Source organism: Acipenser ruthenus, chromosome 9 (assembly GCF_902713425.1).
Source record: "Acipenser ruthenus chromosome 9, fAciRut3.2 maternal haplotype, whole genome shotgun sequence".
Lineage (NCBI taxonomy): Eukaryota > Metazoa > Chordata > Actinopteri > Acipenseriformes > Acipenseridae > Acipenser > Acipenser ruthenus.
In genome coordinates, this window is record NC_081197.1 from 4,476,916 (window position 1) to 4,498,502 (window position 21,587).

Here is a 21,587-nt window from a genome sequence, read left to right on the forward strand (position 1 = left end):
GCATTCATGCACAAATTAACATTTCTCACAACCCCCTGGTGGGCGAGTAAGAGGTTATGAATGCATCAGCTGCAAAGCCATGTGTTCAGAAAAAGTGGCCGTCTCAGCCTGCCCTCTAACCCTAACCAACTAACTTAATGGCAAAATGGGAAACAGCTCTAGCAAGGATTAGCATAACAAGATTGCAGGGAGCCGAAGTCATCGCTCAGTTCCACCTCCTCGTTGAAGTCACATAGAAAGGAATATTGCTTTAGGAATCAAAGTGGATTTTTTTTTCTTTCTTGAGCTTTTTTTCTCAAATGTTAGATCAAATGCATTGCTTGACAGGAAGTCTTCTTTCTCCAGTGGTTTATAGCTAGAGATGGGGTTGGACTTGCCTCTGAATTTGATTCAATCCATGCTCATCTGAATTTCACATTCCGATTGAACCCAGCTTATAGAAGATTCTGTAAGAAAGCAGAAGTCTAGTACTAATACTTTCTCATTGAATTGGATGTACAGAACTCAGTTTTCCAGCTGAAATGCCATTTCCCCAGAGGTTAAAGAGTTAGCTGTTGTGCATTGCATTTCACAGGCTGAACCTCCCCAGGCAATGAATGAGTGAGGCAGTCACAAAGATGTTCTTTCAATGTGTGTATTGTTTTAATAAATGTTCCTGTGAATTATTTATTTATTTATTTATTTACCTATAATGCAAACTAGGACATCATTATCCAGTCTTGAACGAGCTGCTATTGCTGTCAACCATTTTATTTTTTGTATTCTCATATTTTAAAGCCTCTTTCTAAATAGCTGTCTTTGTGCTGACTATAGCAATGAGCAGTGAGCAGTGAACCTGGGTTGGCTTACAGAAAAGACAGATTGCCCAAGCCACTGCCTAAACGCTTCTGCATCCATTCATGATGAAACTAACACGCTGCATTCCTAGCTAGAAAAATGTAACGCTGTAAGCGCGGCGTCATATACGCCTGGATTATGATGCACTGAAGAAGGTCCGCAGCAGGTTTCAGCACAATCTGACAAGCTGTTATCTAAATAATAAGGGCAGTGCATTATGCAACAATGTGTGTTGCAGTAGCATGCTGTTGCGCAAGTCATCTGCAGTATTTTAAGCCAAACTCATTGCATTTTCCTCCTACAGTATCTGTGAGGTGTGAGATGCAGGTCAACACCTCAGAAGCAGGAGTCAGGCAAGCAAAAGAGAGCCTTGAAATATATTTCTAAAGAAAGCAAAAATCCCAGGTAAATAAAATGACAAGGCCCAGCTGCTTCGGATTTAAAGGACTTTGCAAAGTAAACACGAACACGATAGAAATAGAACATGTTTCTATGGTAACCTGAATATATATTGTGTTATCATGTTCTCTATAACAGGGTTTCCCAATCCTGGTCCTAGGGGATCCCTGTATCTGATGGTTTCAATTCCAACTAATGTGCTTAATTAGACCTTTTTAGTTGTTCTCAGCTCCTAAAAAGTTGCCGATTTCAAGTTACTTATAAAATTGCATAGTTAACTTGAAATCTCCAACTGTTTAAAAGCTGAAAACAATTAAACAGGTCTAATTAAACTAATGAATAGTTCGATTAAGGGTTAAATGAAGTAATTGAGAACTCAGGTGGTGAAAAGCAGCAGACACAGGGATCCCCCAGGACCAGAACCAGGATTGGGAAACCCTGCTCTGTAACAACTTCTACATTCAAAATGTGATCAATATGCAGATAATTGAAGTTCTCCTGAGAACTCATTCACTTATTGATTACTTTTTCTCAACAGAGAAAGTTTCTTTTGTACTTTTCTTTATCTTACAGTTGTTTTGCATTTGTTCGTTTTGGTATTAACAAGTTTAACCCTGTAAAAAAATACCCTTAAGATAACTAAGGTAATAAACAGGGATATAAATAAACTATGCGGAAATATGGGCATTGCAGACATTAAGAAAAACGTCTAGTTGAAACGTTTGTCAAATGTACGTTTTCTGTGTGTATTACTGAGTTGTTTTTTTTTTGTGTACAGCTGCCATAGATCATGTTCCGCTTCGGGTGGATGCATGGTCCTGGGATTTCCCGCCTGTTAAACGATGTCAATCACGACCCAGCACGTCTCTGATGCATCTCTCTCTGCCCCGACACAACTCACGCAGTCAAAGATGCTGAGAAAGCCCATTTTCCAAGGGCATTGCTCTGCTTGTGACATGTCTCAGACTGAAGTGCCACGATGCTCTTCATTTCTGGTCACATCACTTCACATTAGATTTTCTTGCCAGACATAGCATTTGTCTGTCCCTTGTTTTTCGGCAGCTTAATCAAGAAGCCCACTGAATTAATTCAGAATGAATATCTCCAAATACTTACATACTTACCTGAACTTTTAATTTCCTTGCTGGAGGTTGCAGTGGGGTTTGCTGTCAGCTTTATGAATTGTTTGCAGACTCCTGATCAACATGTGGGTTCCTGTGAGATTATTTCCTGATTTGGTTATTATACCTCTCATATATTTTAAAGACTGCTTAACCAATAACACAATAATAATGTAGATTAACTTGGCGATCATCGACTTCATGATAGAGATAGCTCTTCTTTTGTATGTGCAGCAGTGGCAACAGAGACGGTTTAGTAAAGAAGGAGATATGTGACTTTACTGGAAAACAGAGGAATCAAAGAGACAATGATTATTTTTATTTACAGGTTAGTTAAAGGCTCTTTTGCAATTTAGACCAACCACTCAACATTACACAAGATGAAATCTGAAATTAATACTCTATATAGCACTCTTTAAATGCAGTGCCAAATGCAGGATACTAATTATAAATGTTGCAGTGCAAGTTGGAGAAAATGACACTATGATTTAACAGTTACTAGAAATAGTTACTGAGTCTGCAGAGGAATTAATGTTCAGCAAATTAGCGGTGATCAACATTTGAGCTTTAATGACAAGGTAGTTTGTGTCAGGTTGCATTGAAACCGTGTAAAGTATTTGCTGGAAATGCAAGTTTGGGAAACTGAAGCATGCTGACCTTTCCTGGCGACATGCAAAATCTCAACATCTCAATTAAAATGAGCTCTGTAAAACCCTATTACAAATGTATCTGATTATTCCCTCCCCATTCTCAGACCTCTGAATGGATTGATAATCTTCCCTTTTAAACTCTAATCTAAAATAGCACTTAAATCTCTACCATAGTGCCGCCATGGACAGAAGAGAGCAACATTTTCTCTCATCTGGTGCTTTAATGAATCATTAATGCTCCTTCTTTGTTTAACCATGAATTTGATGGTGTGTGTGCGTGTGCATGTGCGTGTATAAAAACATATTCCTTGTCACCAAAATCTTCCATACATTCATCAGCTGTGCATGTATTACTCGCTGTTAGTTTGCATGTAACTAATTAAATTTATTGTCAGCTGTTACCACAGCAACCGCCCGGTCTGCTTATACACATCAGTGTGAGTGTGTGTCCAACCCTTTTCTTTTTTTAAATGTGTTCAGTTTTGTGCTGCAGAGTTTGAGTTACAGAGTAGAGAAGCTATATCCTGGGCAGTATATTTTTCATGGTAAAAAGGGGCTTATTTCACTGCGCATCACGGTCTAAAAATATATATTTCAATGTTAAACATAAAATGTATTAAAGCAGAAAGAAATAGCGTTGTCACATTCAAAATGTATCATTTTTCTCTACAGTCATTATACAACACATGCTCTTAAATACTTACATACTTACCTGAACAACAGCAAATGCTCTTAAATACTTACATACTTACCTGAACAATAGCAAATGCTCTTAAATACTTACATACTTACCTGAACAATAGCAAATGCTCTTAAATACTTAAATACTTACCTGAACAATAGCAAATACTAAGTTGCAGAATATTTCTTTTTTTATGGCCACTTTTTAATAACATTCTATTTTCACCATCAGTGAATTATCAAAAATAAAAAAAAAACATGATTGAAAATACCAGACGCATAAAATGTCCCCATCTTGAACTGAAAGCGATGTTTTTCAGAAATATTTTTTTGAGTTTTGATGCAGCTGCTGACTTTTTCTTTGAAGACATTGTAAAGAAATCGTCTATGCAGTGTGTGTTCAATCATTTACCGGAAGCAAACTAAACCGGCTGCCAGGTTCCTAAATGTGACAGGTAGTGCATCAGTAAAGCAAACGTTCCCTGTATTTTTTAAGTGCTAAAAAATATGTATATCTCTACTAGAAATTTGAATTTTCATGGGGAACTACATACAGGTTTTACATGGCAAGGCATACATTTCACTGAAATCGTGAACAAAATACAGCCTTAGCTCTCTCGTGGGTTGCTTGTGAGCCACACAGTTTCAGATGTTACTGGCCAGATGTACTTACCTCTCCACGACAGAGCTTGCTCCTCAGTTCTGTGGTAAGACATTCACCTTTAAATCTTGAGATTACCGGATCACAGCCAGCCCTTTCAATTCAATGACATGGGCTGTGATGCGAATTCAAGGAAACACTAAATAAAAACGATATAGTAATGCATGTATTTCATAAAAAGAATTGTATGTGTGAATAAATAAATACTATACATTTTTGCCAGCATATGTGTAGGTATATCCACTACCCAAACACCCAGCCCCTTGCTATGTGTATCCGCCAGTCTCACAGTCAGCAGAGGCAGAAACATGGCATCTCTGACAGTGTGTGAGCTGAGGAAAGTCAGGACTTCTCTATTATTTAAAGCGGAACAATGGTGTAACTAACCATAAGAGGAGCATATAAAATGGAATACTGTGTTACTCTTACCAGAAATAAGAGGTTTTGTATTGTGATAGTATTCTCATAGATCACAGGTGATATTGTATTACTAAGCCCTTGTTGTATCTAGTTCACTTGCTCTGTTTTTATAGCTTTTGTATTTATTTTTTGCTTTGGAAAAAGGCGACCTAAACTAAATAAACAACCTCCGTGGATCACAGGCGAACTGTTGTGTTCAAACTCTTGCCTGCATTTGAAAAAAGCACACGTGCTGTTCATTTACAACCTTTGACCTCAGACTTCCACAGCTGAGATTGCTGGATCTGTTAATCCCTCCAGGTTGTGCGTTCTCCCAACTTGAAACATGAGAAGTAGTTTAGAACATCCATGAGTGGGCAGAAAAGAGCAGTGATGTTACTACTTACTAATGATTGGAATGGTAAAGCCAAGTTAGAGAATGGGAAAGAATACTGTAGATAAGCATGGTAAAGCACAAATAGGTAGGGTATATATGTTTCTTTTTTTGGGGGGGGGGGTGTAGTATGGAAAAACAAGGGGAAATGCTAAATTACCATGCACATTTACAGTGGCAAACTTTTATAAGGATAACAAAAACATGTACAGTACTGCAGTTTGCGTGGTTGAAGATATTTTAGAGAACTGCCCCCAGGATTCAGTGTGGGCTTCTGGTATAATGTCAGTTTCCATTTGACTAATCACACAGGACTGTCCCAGGCAGCAATAAATCAACGCAGGACACAAGCTTGATGGCTTGTACTCTGTGTTGCACCTGTATAATTCTTATTTACAAATTCCATCGCCTCCCTCAAAGGAGAGCTACAAGATTTCAAGATATGTCAAACTCATTTCGAGATATCTCAAATTCAATTGAGATATTCAAATTGACTTCCTGTCCTGTTTGCGATATCTCGAATTGAATTTGAGATATCGCGAATTGACTTACTGTCTGGTTTGAAATATCTCGAATTTTTTAATGAGATTCTTGGTCATATTCAGCGATGGGGACATTCTCTAAAGAAATAATGATAATAATGTGGTCCGAGCCACACCTCTTTTTGGCACTGATGCAGATCCCTTTAATATAAGTTAATACGTTGTGTGTCTGGTGTATTGTTAAGACTGTGAAGTGAAGCTGTGCTTGTGATATTAAAAGACGCCCTACACACAATGTATTCATGCGTAACGCTTTCAAATATTGGTCGCAAATTCGTAACAGTGATTGGTGGCTTTGTCATACATGCTTTATAATGTGTACAAAGTGAGTCCAAATATTTTAGACTGGACTGTGCCCTCAGCGCCTAAGAGGATAGACTCTCCAGGCAAAGCTTGCTCTTGAGGTGGTCTCACAAATTGGTGGATGAATACTTTCATCTACAGTGTTGCGAATCCATTGAACAAGTGGATGAAAACAGACATCTCCTACGAGCACACCTTCCAATGCCCGTAGGTCTATGTTCAGTTCATGTCCCAGTTCACATGACAGAACAGCTGTGTTGGTCTCTGAGGAGTTGCAGTGGATTAGGGAATTAAGATCTTTTGAATTGGTCTAATCAGCATCAGATCTAAACACCACTGTTGTTTAAACCCTTATAAAAAGACCCTTCATATTAATACAGAAAATACAATTGTAACTGGCCCCTTTGTTGTTCCTGTCATCAAGTAAATGGGATCGTTCTGGGACACAAAACAACCACATATTTAATTCCCTTTGAAAGAAAATGATGCATCTTGCATTGATACAGTTATAATTTGCATTGATACAGTTATAATTATACAAACGAAGAGCATTATGATGGGAAAGTTAAACCAAATGACCTTTAACAATGAGGTATTAATTCCTGTGTGGATCATTAGGTTTGAAGCCTCTGAAGAAAGCAGCGATTGAATTGAGGCAGGGCTTAAGAAAACTGAATACCGATAAAGACATTAGCTCATATGTTTGTATGGTTCACTAAGATTTCTGTATTTCCCTGTAGAAATTACATTTTAAGCCTACCAGCTATGTTCAAAAGTTTGATCAAATCATTGATCAAATTGTTTTATTAACCTATGCCAACTCTTAAAACACAGAAATCTATTTAGTAGACATAATTACCACCATTATTTTACTTGGGTGATGCAAATGATTTGATTGGTTTAATTTAATTGAATGTTTTTTTTTTAATTCGGTATAATTAAAGTCAATGGGTATGTTCATTGTAAATTATAAAATTGGTGTTTAATTATTTTTAACTAAAACAAATTGATTTTTTTATTCTAAAACACTTGATTCCATGTATGATTTGTACCATAACTGCTTAGAATAATCTGATTGAAAAAAAACATTTACAGTGGAACAATTTCTCAAAATAGATTTAACACAACCTGTTGTTTAAATTGTTTAAGTACCCAAATAAAGAACAAATAAATAAAGAGTACATAGAATTAAGAAACAGCAAACAGCTCTATATCCAAGGAGAGTCAGAATCCAACAGGATACTCGTTGATCACTAGAAATACTTGATAAAGATATGCACATTGACATACTGTATGCAGTATATGATAGTGTATACACCACGGAACAATGGGCAATAGTTTCCACTGTGCTGTTATGGTAAGACAGACATTTATTTTATTGAAGTAAAAAATAAATGCTTCTGCAATTCATATTTCCATTTACTCTTAAACTGTGATGTTTAATTTAAATGAAGGGTATTTTCAGTGTAGTTTAATAAGATGGATAATGCAGACCAGCGTGCTTGCAGACAGGACGGCGAACAAGAGAACACAAACACATATATAATTACAATTTCCAGACACATTGCACAGTCCTCCCTCTCTTAAAAATAACAATCAGGTGGTTGCGCGGCCTGTAAATTGATTAAACGCAATCACTGGTGTTGCATGCAGTATATCATTTATGTATGAATCACATCATTGCTGCTGGCACAAAGGGGAAGCCTACACGCCCATATCTGTCAATCACACCAGTGGGGTTTCTCCAGAGCCTGTTTATTTATTGAACAGGGCTGGGAATTCCCTTCAGGGATGGCTCACCTGCTTGTTTAGAGGCGATGGCGTGCCGAGAGGCCAGCAGGGACCGGGGGGGATGGGAGCCGAGGGATCCCTGGAAAACACAAATGAACAGTGCTGTTAGCTTTCTACTTGAACTGTGCACTGAAGGGCTTGAGCAGCTTGTCAGCAAAGCAAATGAGCTGAAAATGCAAGCATATTAGTGTTTGCTAAGTAACACAGGACCCTGTGGTTGGGATTGACGTATACAGTGTATTGCACATTGTTTAAGAATTGCAGTTCGTTTTCATAAATAGCTTAATTTACAGCACAGCACAGGCCAGTACAAAGCTGTCAGTGTAGACCTGCATTTGGAAATTAGAATGGCAAACCTATAGCAATTAAAAAAAAAAAAAAAAAAAAGAATTGCTGGATTTTTAAACAAGTGCATCCAGATTAGATTTTGGTTAATTTCTTTGTTAATAGCCGTCGAAAACTGAAAACACATTCTCTCTGCTTCTCAGTTTGTAGTTGTTTGCAGTTGTAGCTTCCTCAAGCAGAACATGAAGGGACTGTATTGCCCATTCTTCCTTTAAACCATGCATACATGTATACAGTGCGCTGTTTATAGGTTTATTAGTGACAAACACTGTTTCATTGAATTGATCCATCCATCCATCCATCCATCCCCCCCAATATGCCAATACAAAAGTCAATATTATCATTGTGGGAACCTCATACACACAGACATATGCAATGTCCAGGATTCTTTACACATGAGAATAGTATCTATAAAGTATGTTACAATGCAGAATGTGGTGGTCTTTATTAGCCTTCAAAAACAGGCCTTTGTATACTAACTGGGGGTCTATTGTTTAATAATAAGTCTCAATTATTCCTCCCTGTGGTTTTCTCCACCTCGCACCCTGGACAGAGTAATGAGCTCTGCATTGGTTGGGTAATACAAAGATCCATCTCCCAGCTCCAGTGCACTTTCAGCACATCAGGCAGCGATTTTGTTTCTGAATATGGAGAACAGGGTTCCTATGTTAAGGACACTGACGGACCTACCTTCCCAGCAGCCTGGACAGGATGGACGATGGTACAAACTATTCATACTTGAGCTAAAATTCGACTCTGTATCTAAATTGTGTGTACATTCTAATAAAGTCTGATTTGCTTGGCTAGGTCAACCATGAAATGTTAAAGTGAGCTGCAGTTGATAGGCATGATCACAGTCAGCTGTTATTAATTGCCTGGCAGATGTTGTTATCAGAGATTGAATGGGGCTGTTTGAACCACAGGCTCTGTGAGTAAATATATTAATGCAGTCAAGGTGCAGTAATCGCTGGGGATGTCAGAAAACCCATCTGCCTGGGTTTCAGTGGCTCACCCTTCAGAGGCTCTGTGCTGGCTGACAACAGACTATGCCTGCAGGTACTTTAATCACTGATCGTTGTATTAAAGGAGTGGCAACCGAGGCTTTCAAATTCATTTTCTTAGCTTCTCATTAGTCTCATCAAACGTATGACTGGTCCCATGCTGACTGTGATGCGACTCTTTTAGTTATTCCTTTACTTTGGGATTTTAAGATTTTTCATGTACAGCACTTTAATGATATGCTCCATTGCATAGCATTTTACTTTGGGATTTTAAGATTTTTCATGTACAGCACTTTAATGATATGCTCCATTGCATAGCATTTTGATCCATTCCTAGAATGGGTAAAACCTCTGTGCAGGCTGTGTACTGTTGCTTCCTGACACCTACGGTAATCATTTCCTGTGCTGTAGATCACATGGCCAGATTGCAGTTAGATTTTTGGAGCGGAACCCACATGCATCACTGAGAATGACTAGGTATCTATATACCTGTTCAAAAACAAGCAAAGAACCAAAACGCCTTCCACAAAACAAAAAGGGGGCCTGCAATAATGTTGATGGGGACTTTTCAGCTGGACTGATACTGCACATCATCCTTACAAACCAACACAGGACATTTGTTCTAAAATGCATATTGCAAATAGAGCATATTGAAAGGGTCTGGCCATAGTATATTTGGCCTTGAGCCGTTAGCATGAAGACTTGATTGAATGATCACCATACATACTTGTAGTCAAGGTGCATGATCACCATACACACATGTAGTCCTGTGCAGTTGGCCTTTTATACATACTGTAGTTTTAAGACTCCTATTGGAACTTACTACAAAGATACATGAATGATCACGTTTTAATCAGCAAATACTGACAGCCCTCAAGTGATCACTACAGCTCTGCAATGGATGCAATCAATATTCGACCAGTTGGTGCTACTGAACTACTGTACGCAAGCAGTAGAGCATGAGGTACAATATTTCGATGGCATATAAACTGATTGTTTATAATCCTTTCTGAATTATACATCAGGGCCTTTCTGGAACTATACCCAAGTCCAAGCAGCCTGAACTCTGGTGAAGGCATGAACTGGGTATGAGAGTCGGCTGTGGGAATCAGCACACCGCTGGAAATGTTACCTGTTATTTTAGCTACATACATCTGGATACATTCCCCTGGATAAGGGTGTCTGCTAAGAAATAAATAATAACAATAATAATAATAATAATAATAATGGGGACCAGCACAACCAGGAGAGATGGATATTCCATGAATTTGACTGTACGCACTAAAGAACTAAGACTCCCATTTCAGTATTTAATTCTGTAATTCACTTACAACACACAGTTTATGCCTTAAAATTATGCATTTTATATCATCCCAAAAGGTGTATGCGTTTTGTTTGGGGTGGGTGGGCATTGTGGATGATTAAATTCAATACTGCAATCAGACTCAATATCTAATTTATCACCCGCTCCAATTATATAGGATACTTACATGAACAGCCATTAAAGTATGAAACTGAAACGCATTTGTTCTAAATTACATTACCACACTGATTAAATATCTCATCAACTGGTAATATCTGTTTGCTACAACAGCGTAATTGAAATCTTTACCTCTCCACACCCTCTTAAAAGCGGCAACAGCAATAACAAGCACAGAAACCTAGTGCAAGTAAAATGACAATGGTGTCCAATATAATCCTCATGGCAGGGTACTCCTGAATGGATGCTCTGAGATCAACGCAGATTATTTACACACTGCCCTTGAACAATCACTGCCAGTTTCATGACACCACATACTTCCACACAATCTGTTCTTATTTACCAGGCTTACGAATGTCCTTTTCAAGACACAGGGGTGGGAGTGAGATGGTTTTAGCAATGGCCACTAGGGATGTGCAACATATAGGGAATTACATGTTATAGGAGTTTTTTCAGAAGCATGTCGAATAATTGAAAAAGGGTATTTTTTCTTGGAATACTTGCAGTACTAAGCATAGTTAAAAATTAAACAGAAACAATCATAGAGAAGATAAAGAAAACAAATGGTTAGGATATAAAAAAATGTAAGAAATTGAACATTGAAATTATAGAGCTATTAGACATTCAGATATACAGTAGACATATCATTTCTATTATCTATAAGGACGTGATATGCTCGTCGACATAATTAAAAACAAGGCAGGGGCATCATTATACAGGGTTGCTGTAAAAAAGGTCCTTTGTATTGGCTGCTACATATGTTTAGTACAGGGAGGTTTGTGGTCTGTGTGAATGTTTAGAAGCATGAGGCACCACAGTGATAAGAGCTGTCATGTTGGATATGAAGTGGAAAGAGATCAAGTGTAGCTGGGGGCCACTTCACTACAGCTGACAGCAGCGTTCCACAGACACATAAATGAACATAAATACAGAACCACAAACCATTTGTCCTGATAAGGGAAAAAGAAGAAACATGTACGTTTTGTAAGTGAAAGAGACAGCAGCTGCTGCAGGGATCAATGTTTACAGGTTGTGCCGCAGTTTGTTCTCTTAGACTTCTCATTCAATTCATTATCACTTAACTTGCTATCTACATGCATGTGTATTTCTAATTTATATATATATACAGGAGCTCCATTCATAAACCTATAACACATTTATGTTTCAAAATCTGTTTTCATAAGATCATACTTGGGTGTATTCAGAACTACATTTAATCCATCAGAACACAAAATCAATTTAAAAAAACAGATTTAAAGAAACTACTTTAAATAACTCATGAGTTTTTGTGAGTGCATTTGAAGTGCAAGCCTCCTCACCCTATGTTATCCAACTGTGATGAATTGGCATCTCAGCCCATTGAATTGAATGGAAAGGGGAGGGCTGGACACTAACTGTAAACCATACGGTTCAAAGACGAACACCTTACAATCCAACTGAAGAGCAAGCTCTGTAGTGGAGAGATAAGAACATGTCTTATGCTGACGTCAGTATTATTGACTTATCAGCCGCTAAGAGCAGTTTTAGTCAATAATAAACATTATTAATAATTGTGTTATTTTACGATTCCTGGAAATACTATAGAAAAACACCAAATAAATACATTTAAAAATGAAACCAGCTGTTCAAATAGCTGAACGAGAGACTAGGTGGCTATAAACCTTCATTAAGAACAATGCCTTTAAAACAATGCACACATCAGGTCTACAAAGAGGTTTCTGCAATACAATACAATAATCCTTACATAGGACTTCATAGCAAATACAGCACATCTCATGGTGCTTGACAAGGTATTGAAATTACCAGTGGTAAACTGCATATGAAGCGTAAGTAAATAGCTGTAAATGACTGGTGTAAATGATTATTTATCAAACCTTATTTGCAAGCATTCTGCTAGACTGTGAAGCAGAAGGTCATGGGGGAGGGTCACAGTTGTGCTTGAACAGTTTGCATTCAACAGAGGAGGCGAATTTAGCATAAAACCAGCAACAGGGGAAGCAATCATAACAGAATAGAATGGTTAAGGCTCAGGAAAATGGTAGCAATTGTTGCTTCTTGTGTCCAGCCCCTACCGATACTGTTCTTTCTGTGGAGGCCACCAGGTAGCAACTCCTGATGATGACAACCTACTGCAGGAGTCAGGCGTCATTTCCAATGGCTGGTCTCACTACAAAGCTGGCCGCAGTGACGGTTATTGAGGACTGGCATATACAGTATATATATATATATATAGTAATTTGCCCAAATTATTTTTATATAGCACTTCACTTAATTCCCCTGAAGCAGGTTATATCTTTGTGAAACTGGCTTTATTAATGATAGAGCTTGCTTTGTGAAATTACAACACAGATAATTATTATAATTACGAGTGAAGCCATCAGCGAAAACATGTTATCTCCAGATCGCTGGTCTTGTAAGTAAGTGGTTTAAATGTGAGGTCTGTAAAACTGAAGGGTTATGTGTCAAAGTGTGACAGCAATAACCTATTAATTTATATTCCCTTTACAATAACAGAATGTGTGAAACTGCATGTTTATTTTACTTTGAAAAAAATTGCACTGATAGCTTGAACTGCTAGCAGTGTACAGTAGTATATGTATCATTGCACTTGCCATTAATAGCATTTTCTATTTTGTAACAATGTGGAGTACCACTTTACATTAGGTGTCTGTAATTACGCTGTAATAACACTGTAATTACATGTGTGGTTACATAGGCATTACATTGTTAATAATCCAAAAGAGGCTAGCAATTGCTATTATTTTCCATTTTGTAATGGCATTGTAACACATCCATATATGTTATTACTACTCTATTAGAGGTTACTGTTAGCAGTCACTGGGTTATTTTTCAAGTACTAGGAAGGATCTACTGCTTCCAACACCCAGGGAATGAGTGAATGGGATGAAAGGTTGAAGCGAGTGGGTGAATGGAGACTTGAGCATGAGCTAGTCCTCGAGTACATGCCCCTGGCAATGCTGGAAAAGGAAAGCATCTCCAGCAATCAGGAGCGACGCTTTGGAACACAGCTGCAGGGTTCACTGCCATTTCTCCATTCATAACGAGATAACAAGATCATGTCAATCTTCAATTAATATTAAACACAGCTGTGTTTCTTTATTTTTTATTTCTTCTTGTCTCGCTGCAGTACATAAGAACATAAGAACATAAGAACATAAGAACATAAGAACATAAGAAAGTTTACAAACGAGAGGCCATTCAGCCCATATTGCTCGTTTGGTTGTTAGTAGCTTATTGATCCCAGAATACTGTAGCTTTCAATAAATTGTAATACTAATGAAATTGGGCTGAATTCTCAAAGCACATTTTTGCCCCAATTACAATTCTCAAAAAGTAACAAATTAAGGCTCTTACAAGGTCCTACATTCAATTGCTAAACTGTTTATGTGTTTATTCAAAATCTAATGTTTTTCTTTCTAAAATACTGTTTGATTTTCATGTCCTAGAACAGGTAACAATAGTCTAGAACAGTTTCATGGACACCAAACAGTGATGGCTCTATAAAATAGAGCTTTGAGTAGCAGCCCATTATCAAGGTTTTATTAAGAATGTTACTTTTCTTTTCCTTATCACAGAAAAATAATGAATTAATTCAGCACTGATTTAACATTTAATACATATTTATATTATTTGTGCCAACCAAGTTAATATTTGTATTTTATTTTTAGAAAGCATTAAGAATCTTTAAACATTCAAATTGAACCGAACTCATTTGAAATATATTTGTTTATCTTTTGACTTATCTTTTTATTGACAGACTCTCAATAAACGAGGTGGTTGGGTTCAGTTAAATTGTCTAGTGTGGGTTTGGTGGCTGACTCATCACAGAATCCACGGTATTCAGCTGAACTGTGTACAGTGTTTAATTCATTCATTCAAAGAGGAAAAGGCTGGGATTTTTTTTCTGTTGACACACTGCATCCCGGAAGGCAATTCATATTGAAATCAATGTTGCCAAGGCATTTCTTGAAGAACTCCACAGCATGTTAACTATACAGGGCTTTATCAGAGCCAGTCACGCAGAATATTACAAACAGACCAATGGAGATCCTGATAACACACAATACAAAACATGCGAAGGTTAGAAAAAAAAAACATTTGTTTAGGTTTTCGGCAAGTTAGTGTTTCCTCGTTATTTTCTTGTGCATTTGATACCAAATGCTGACCAAATACATTTGTCACTGACAGAGTGTTTTGTACATAGGGGTACTGTAAATAACACTCTCAACAAGGAAAGAAAAAATAAGGCAAGCAAAAATGCAGAATACAGTATGCTAGTGTCTTCAGCAGTGTACACAACATATATATATATATATATATATATATATATATATATATATAGTGCACCACAATGCTCTATTTTAAAGCTGCAATTAAAAAAAAACAAAAACAACAAAAAAAATTAAACAAATGTGACCATGCCACTGGAGGAGTTACAGAACCAAGTTAAACAGTGTATTTTACTGCACTTGATATACTGACTAGGTCCAGTATAAGACAATTACACATCAGCAAAACTGTGTGCTACATCAGACAGGAGAAAGAGGGCAGTGGCTGCTGCTGCTGCATAAAACATAATATTTAATGCAAAAACAAACATATTAATCAGTGCAGAAGTGCTGAAAGAAATCCAGTGACTATGAATGCAAGTATAGACTGCTCTGACCTCTCATGGGGTCATCATCTTGAACTGTACAGCTCCCTTTACGATATTCTGTACGACCCTGGGCTCTACTTAAATGATCCTGACAGCAACAGATCAAAATACTAGCACCCATCCAATATTGCTGCCTTTGACTGTTTTTTTTGGTATTATTCTTTTGTCTACTAAGGTCAAACAATGGAGCAGGATGTGGAGAGCCCAATCACCATCCGACAGCCCAAGCTGCCCAGACAAGCCAGGGAGGACTTTTGCAACCAGGGTGCCGACAAGGAGAGAGCCAAGAGGAAGATCCAGAGGTATGTGCGCAAGGACGGGAAGTGCAACGTCCACAATGGGAATGTGAGGGAGACCTACCGGTACTTCACAGACATCTTCACCACCTTGGTGGACCTAAAGTGGAGATTCAACTTGTTCATTTTCGTCTTGGTCTACACGGTGACGTGGCTTTTCTTTGGCATGATCTGGTGGCTCATAGCCTACGTCCGAGGAGATCTGGAACACATCGGGGACAACCAGTGGACCCCTTGCGTCAATAACTTGAACGGCTTTGTCTCTGCCTTTCTATTCTCAATAGAAACGGAGACCACTATCGGCTACGGCTACAGGGTCATCACGGACAAATGCCCTGAGGGAATCGTTCTCCTGCTGGTTCAGTCAGTCCTGGGGTCCATAGTCAACGCCTTTATGGTGGGTTGCATGTTTGTTAAGATCTCCCAGCCCAAGAAGAGGGCTGAGACGCTAGTGTTCTCCACCCACGCCGTCATCTCCATACGGGATGGCAAGCTGTGTCTAATGTTCAGGGTGGGGGACCTGAGGAACTCTCATATCGTGGAGGCTTCCATAAAAGCCAAGCTGATCAAGTCCAAGCAGACCAAGGAAGGAGAGTTCATCCCCTTGAACCAGACGGACCTCAACGTGGGCTACGACACGGGCGACGACCGCCTCTTCCTGGTCTCACCGCTCATCATCTGCCATGAGATCAACGAACACAGTCCTTTCTGGGACATTTCCAAATCCCATCTGGCCAAGGAAGAGCTGGAGATTGTGGTCATACTGGAGGGAATGGTAGAGGCAACAGGTGAGGAGGGATCTAAGGATTCTTGCTTTAGTTTGCTTAGAATTGATGTGTTCTTGTCTGTGGGGATTTTGTCACCTACTGGCATTATCCTTCTCTGACCCACTGGAGAAAGAATGAGAACGCATGAGGAAAGGGACATTTTTTGAAAAGACAGGAGAGGTAGCTGTGAAAGAGAGACATGTTGATCTTCTACACAACCATTTGTAAGCTAGTTTGTATTATGTTTGTACTCCAGGGAAACACTGACATTGTTAATGTTACAAATCAAACAAGACACAGTTACATAAAGGATCCCTTTAATTAAAAACCTGGAGTTATTTATTTATAGCTTTGTGGTTGCAGACGTTGCTTTAAAATTGATGGATCACCTGGCCCTGGTGGATTACATTCAAACACAGGGAAACAGCGTGTGGTTATTTGATTTTTTTTTTAGGCGACAAGTGAAACAGCACTAAACATTTGCAAAGTTTACGATTGCACTCCAGTCGAAGACACCTGCAAACTGCCTGGTATTGTTGGGCAGAGTGCAGAGGATCACAGAGGTGAAACTGCCTGGCATTGTTGGGCAGAGTGCAGAGGATCATAGAGGTGAAACTGCCTGGTATTGTTGGGCAGCGTGCAGAGGATAACAGAGGTGAAACTGCCTGGTATTGTTGGGCAGCGTGCATAGGATCACAGAGGTGAAACTGCCTGGCATTGCTGGGCAGCATGCAGAGGATCACAGAGGTGAAACTGCCTGGTATTGTTGGGCAGGGTGCATAGGATCACGTTTCATCACCATTAACAGATCTAAAAAGGCAGGTGCAGCTCAGACTGTACGGTACAGTGGAGTATGTTTAAGAGCAAACATAAAGAATTCAATTCATCATTAAAATATAAGAGGATAAGCTAGTGTGTGTGAGAGGGTAGATCAGGGAGGTTTTATCTGGCTCTCCAAAGGCTGTGGCTACCACTTGGGTTGATAGGATTTTACGTTTTCTGTTTTCATTTGTTCGATTAAAGGCTGTCCACATAAAGTGACTGCTTTGTATGGCTCATGTACAACCCTCTGTATAAAATCACTTAACCGCGCTGTAACTGGAGTTTGGTCTTATCACATCCTTGTACAATAAATGCGATTCCTGGTCATGATAAACGATAGATAGAAAATATACTACAAAATGTAAGTGAATGGCATAGAGAGCAGCTGTATTGAAGCACTAGCCACAGTAGTTTTGCTACAGTTGCACAGCCTACAATAATATTTACCTTGTGTATTATCAGTCAGCATAGCATAAGCTTTAAATCAATTTAAAGGCTTATAAAATGGCGTGGACTCAGTAGTAAAAATAAGTGTTTAATTCTTAAAATGAATATTTTAAATATACAGTTATAAAGTGTTCCCCTTTTAAGAGGAATGAGAAGACTGTACTATATGTGTTCCTCCTTATAAAGAGAATGAAAGAGCTTTATGGCATTATGATTCAGACAGGAGCCACGGCCATGCTGCCATGTAACCGGCTACTGTATTTTTATGTGCAGATTTTTTTTTTTTTTTTTAATAACATGCAAATTATTTACTGAAGCTAAATGCAGCCTTTTTATTAGTTCACAGATATTATTTTACTAAAAAAAATAATTTAACAGCTACCATCTACAGCATGCAGCTTTTGGCATTCCTTTTACTGCATTTTGTATGACTCACTTAGCCTGCAGTATGTGCCCACAAAGAATGACCACTTTTTTGAGCCATATGAGCTGAGAGATACCATGTTTATTGGAAAAGATAATCAAACTGGTGACAGATCCAAGAGGAAACGAGACAAGCAATCCTAGTTTGTTTAACAGGGTGTACAGTGAACAAAGGGAGTCAGGCTGGGTCTGGAGTGATGAAACTAATTATATTTGTGTGCCCAGATTTGTTTGAATGGCATGCTTTTTATTGTGCAGCTCACACATAAACCACTCCAATAATTAAATTCTGAAATGTTCACAGCTTTTAGCTTCTTGTCTAAAACACTGTCACTGGAGTGAGTAGTCATTAGAAGACTATTGTATGTAAGTGTCCCTGTGCAGCTACACTGGGTGCATCACTGTCATAAAATGAGCTGAACCCCTGGAACCAATAAATTAATTCATCTTTATGTTTGCAAATTGAAGCCACAGTCCTCCTGGGGGAGCCATTCACAAGATTAAAGGTGGTTAATTTACAGGCCCATTTGTAAAAACGTCTGTCTAAACAGCGTACATTAGATTCTATTAATACTCTATGTTGCCTCCAATATGAGCTATTAGCTTTTCATTTTAATTAAATTCAGAGTGGGTTGTTGACAGGATTAAAGAGATATACATGTAGTATTTTTGAAGTAATCCATTTTCAGCATGACTATGAAGCCACTTGACCACTTTGTGCTCCTGCAGTGTGCAAAATCAATGAATCCTTGCTGGTGAAGACAATACGAGACACGCCACACGAAACCAACATATGAACCAGTCCCCATCTTCAGTTGAAAGGACAATAAGATTTTAGACTACCTCCAGACTGCTTGAGGGCACTGCATTGGTGTATTCCCACAGGGGGCTGCACATACTGTCCCAGTACCTTGATGTCATCTCTATCCTGCAATCAGTCGCATTGCCTGCAACAAGAGTACCACTGTACAATTGTATCCATTTAATCCACTCCGGCTCTCCTGTCTTTTGCAATGTTGTGTTCAGAATTTGAACTGTTCATGACATTCCTTCCTCTGTTTGTGTGCCTACGCTTGTGTTCATGGTGGCTGTTGCCTTGCTACTGTACCAGCGGGTCCCTTGATCAGAAAATCAGCCTGTTTAAAGGATTTAAGGGGATTAAAAAGCACAGCCCTGATGGCTTCTATTTATCAAGCGCTCTGTAAGTAGAAGCTGATTCCCAGGCACATGCAGAATTTGCAGAAATGTTGCAGTGATATGCAGTGGAGTGATGGTCAAGCCTAGGCTGCAGCTCAGTAGATATCCCTTCCCAACACCTCCACATAGCACAGGCCTCAAACAGAGGGAAGGGGATTTTTCCTTTGGAAAAATGAAACATCCTTACTGTGCAAACAGTGTACTGCCCGGTACTGTGCGCTGTCCTGCAGTGTGTACATATGCGGTATTTCAGAACTTGATTTTAAGATCAAAGGGATTACATTAGAGTTATGTCAAAGCTGTCCTGATAGCGGTTTCAAAGATACACCAGATAACAAAGACACAAAAAAATGATGTAAAAACATTAGAAGGAAACAATCAACGGAGGAGTCTTTAATTAAAACGATACAACTAGATGTGTTTTTATAGTAAAAACTAGAGATAAATGAAACCAACCTTACTGGCTTTTAACATGCTTAAATAAACACACAAATACAGCTGTCAAGGTTTCAAATAGAGTTTTATCAGCTTTATTTTACATGTTTTTTATATTTAGAAAATGCACACCTATTATACTTCCTTCTAAAGCTTTTCCACTTATTAGCAGCTTGTGATGTTCCCATAGCAACAGTAATGACTACTTCTGAACCGAAGAAAAAAACCATGAAGGCTCAAAACAGAACAGGTTTCTGACATCCCTCTACGGTTATGCAACTGCAAAAACCTGTTATCTAACAGACAGTGTGCAGGCCTGCATGCATCACATGGGTGTGAAAACAAATACAGTAGCTGTACATTGTGTAGCACATGTGCCCATAAATATTACCTGTTGTGCACTTTTGTTGATTAAACATTTAGACACCTGGATTATTTTAAGAACTAGATGTCCCAAGATATATACAATTTATTATAGAAAAAAAACGAATTGCCACTTTCCTGAACATTTGTGTTTTCCAAAGGCCATTTGGTTAATCATACAGAACTGGTCCTTGTGCAGAGATAAATACTATATCCATGCACTAGGGGGAGCCTTTATTAACTAAAAAGATGAAATAGTGTCATCATGTCTGAAAAGGTTACAGTATGATTTAGGATTCATGTCTAACACTGATTTAGTTTTTCTTTTAACTGTATAGGTTTCATATAAACATGCATAATGCCACCCCTACTCCTGCGTCAGAGCAGCCCCTAAAGAGTCAGACGGACGGTTTTGAAATCAGGCTGTGTTACTGGTTTGGTTCAGCTCTTGACAGCTCAGTGGATGGTGTGTGTTGTGTATGCTGCTGTTTTAAGCACCAGTATTCTGATCAAGCTGTAGAACCCTGACTGGAGGGCATTGACGACTGGGGGCTGCCTGCCAAGAGAGGTTCAGATTATAGGAAATAAGTGGAAAGAGCCGGGCTCCTCTGCATTCGTGGTTCTAGAGCTCTTAACCTCATCTCACTGACAGGGGACAGAATCTGCAACAGCAGGGCATCACACAACACTGCCCCTTACACCTTGCAGGCAATCAGTATTACCCTTTTGAAAAATGCAAAGAGATTCAAACTGTTCACGGACCACTAGGTTAGGCTTCTTCATTCATTGTGTTGAATTATACAGCAGTAAATAGAGGGGTTTGACATGTGTTAGGAAACCTACCATAACACTGTAAACAGGCTGTAAATCCACAATGCCAGGAATCTGATAACTCAGTATTGCAACAATAGAGCTCACTCAGAATGATTGCAAACAACATACAACAGCAAGGAAAAAAGCATATAACATGCTTCCGTCATTAAAAACTCCCCCCCCCCCCCCCAGAAATATATAGATCAAGGCTATATGCTGAATCAGAGAGCCCCCTGCTGTTGAGAATCCTTAAAAGGCAGTTTTAACAGCTAGACATCTTTCTGCACTGAATACACACCAGGAGCTGTCCTGCATGGACTGTGCAGGGGTGTTTCCAACACGACTTGTTGCTGACTAACATTTACAACAGCAATTCCACAGCAGTTGCAAATCTAAAGACTTAGATCAACTGGGCATTAGGTTTGATTTAAATATTGTGTTCCGTGGGTTTGTCCTGCATGAGTTTCAATGTTTTAATGCATATTCTGTGTCAGTCAGAGGCTGCAGGAGACTGATTAAGCTTTCTGTTTGCACTGCTGTCAAAGACACGCTGCCCAGGTTAATGGTATACCTCTGGTACTAATGGAAGCTGTTGTATTTGGGTATCTTGTCTTCAGAAAGTGCACACCCAAGTTTGATAGAACTTTGAGAAAATATATATTCTTTGCTTAGTTAATCAAGGTAATCCTAATCATTTGACAATACGTTATTCAGCAGACTGATACCTGATTGGCTAATAAAT

At 38.7% G+C, this 21,587-nt stretch overlaps 1 protein-coding gene across 1 annotated transcript in view; it reads left to right on the forward strand.

The window, feature by feature from the left end:
- Nucleotides 1-21,587, forward strand: part of LOC117405459 (G protein-activated inward rectifier potassium channel 2-like) — a 40,369-nt gene that overhangs the window by 12,341 nt on the left and 6,441 nt on the right. Inside the window, exon 2 of the mRNA XM_034008526.3 lies at nt 15,458-16,366. Within this exon, the coding sequence (XP_033864417.1) occupies nt 15,466-16,366 (901 nt within the window). The 5' untranslated portion in view covers nt 15,458-15,465. The remainder of the gene's footprint in view (nt 1-15,457; nt 16,367-21,587) is intronic.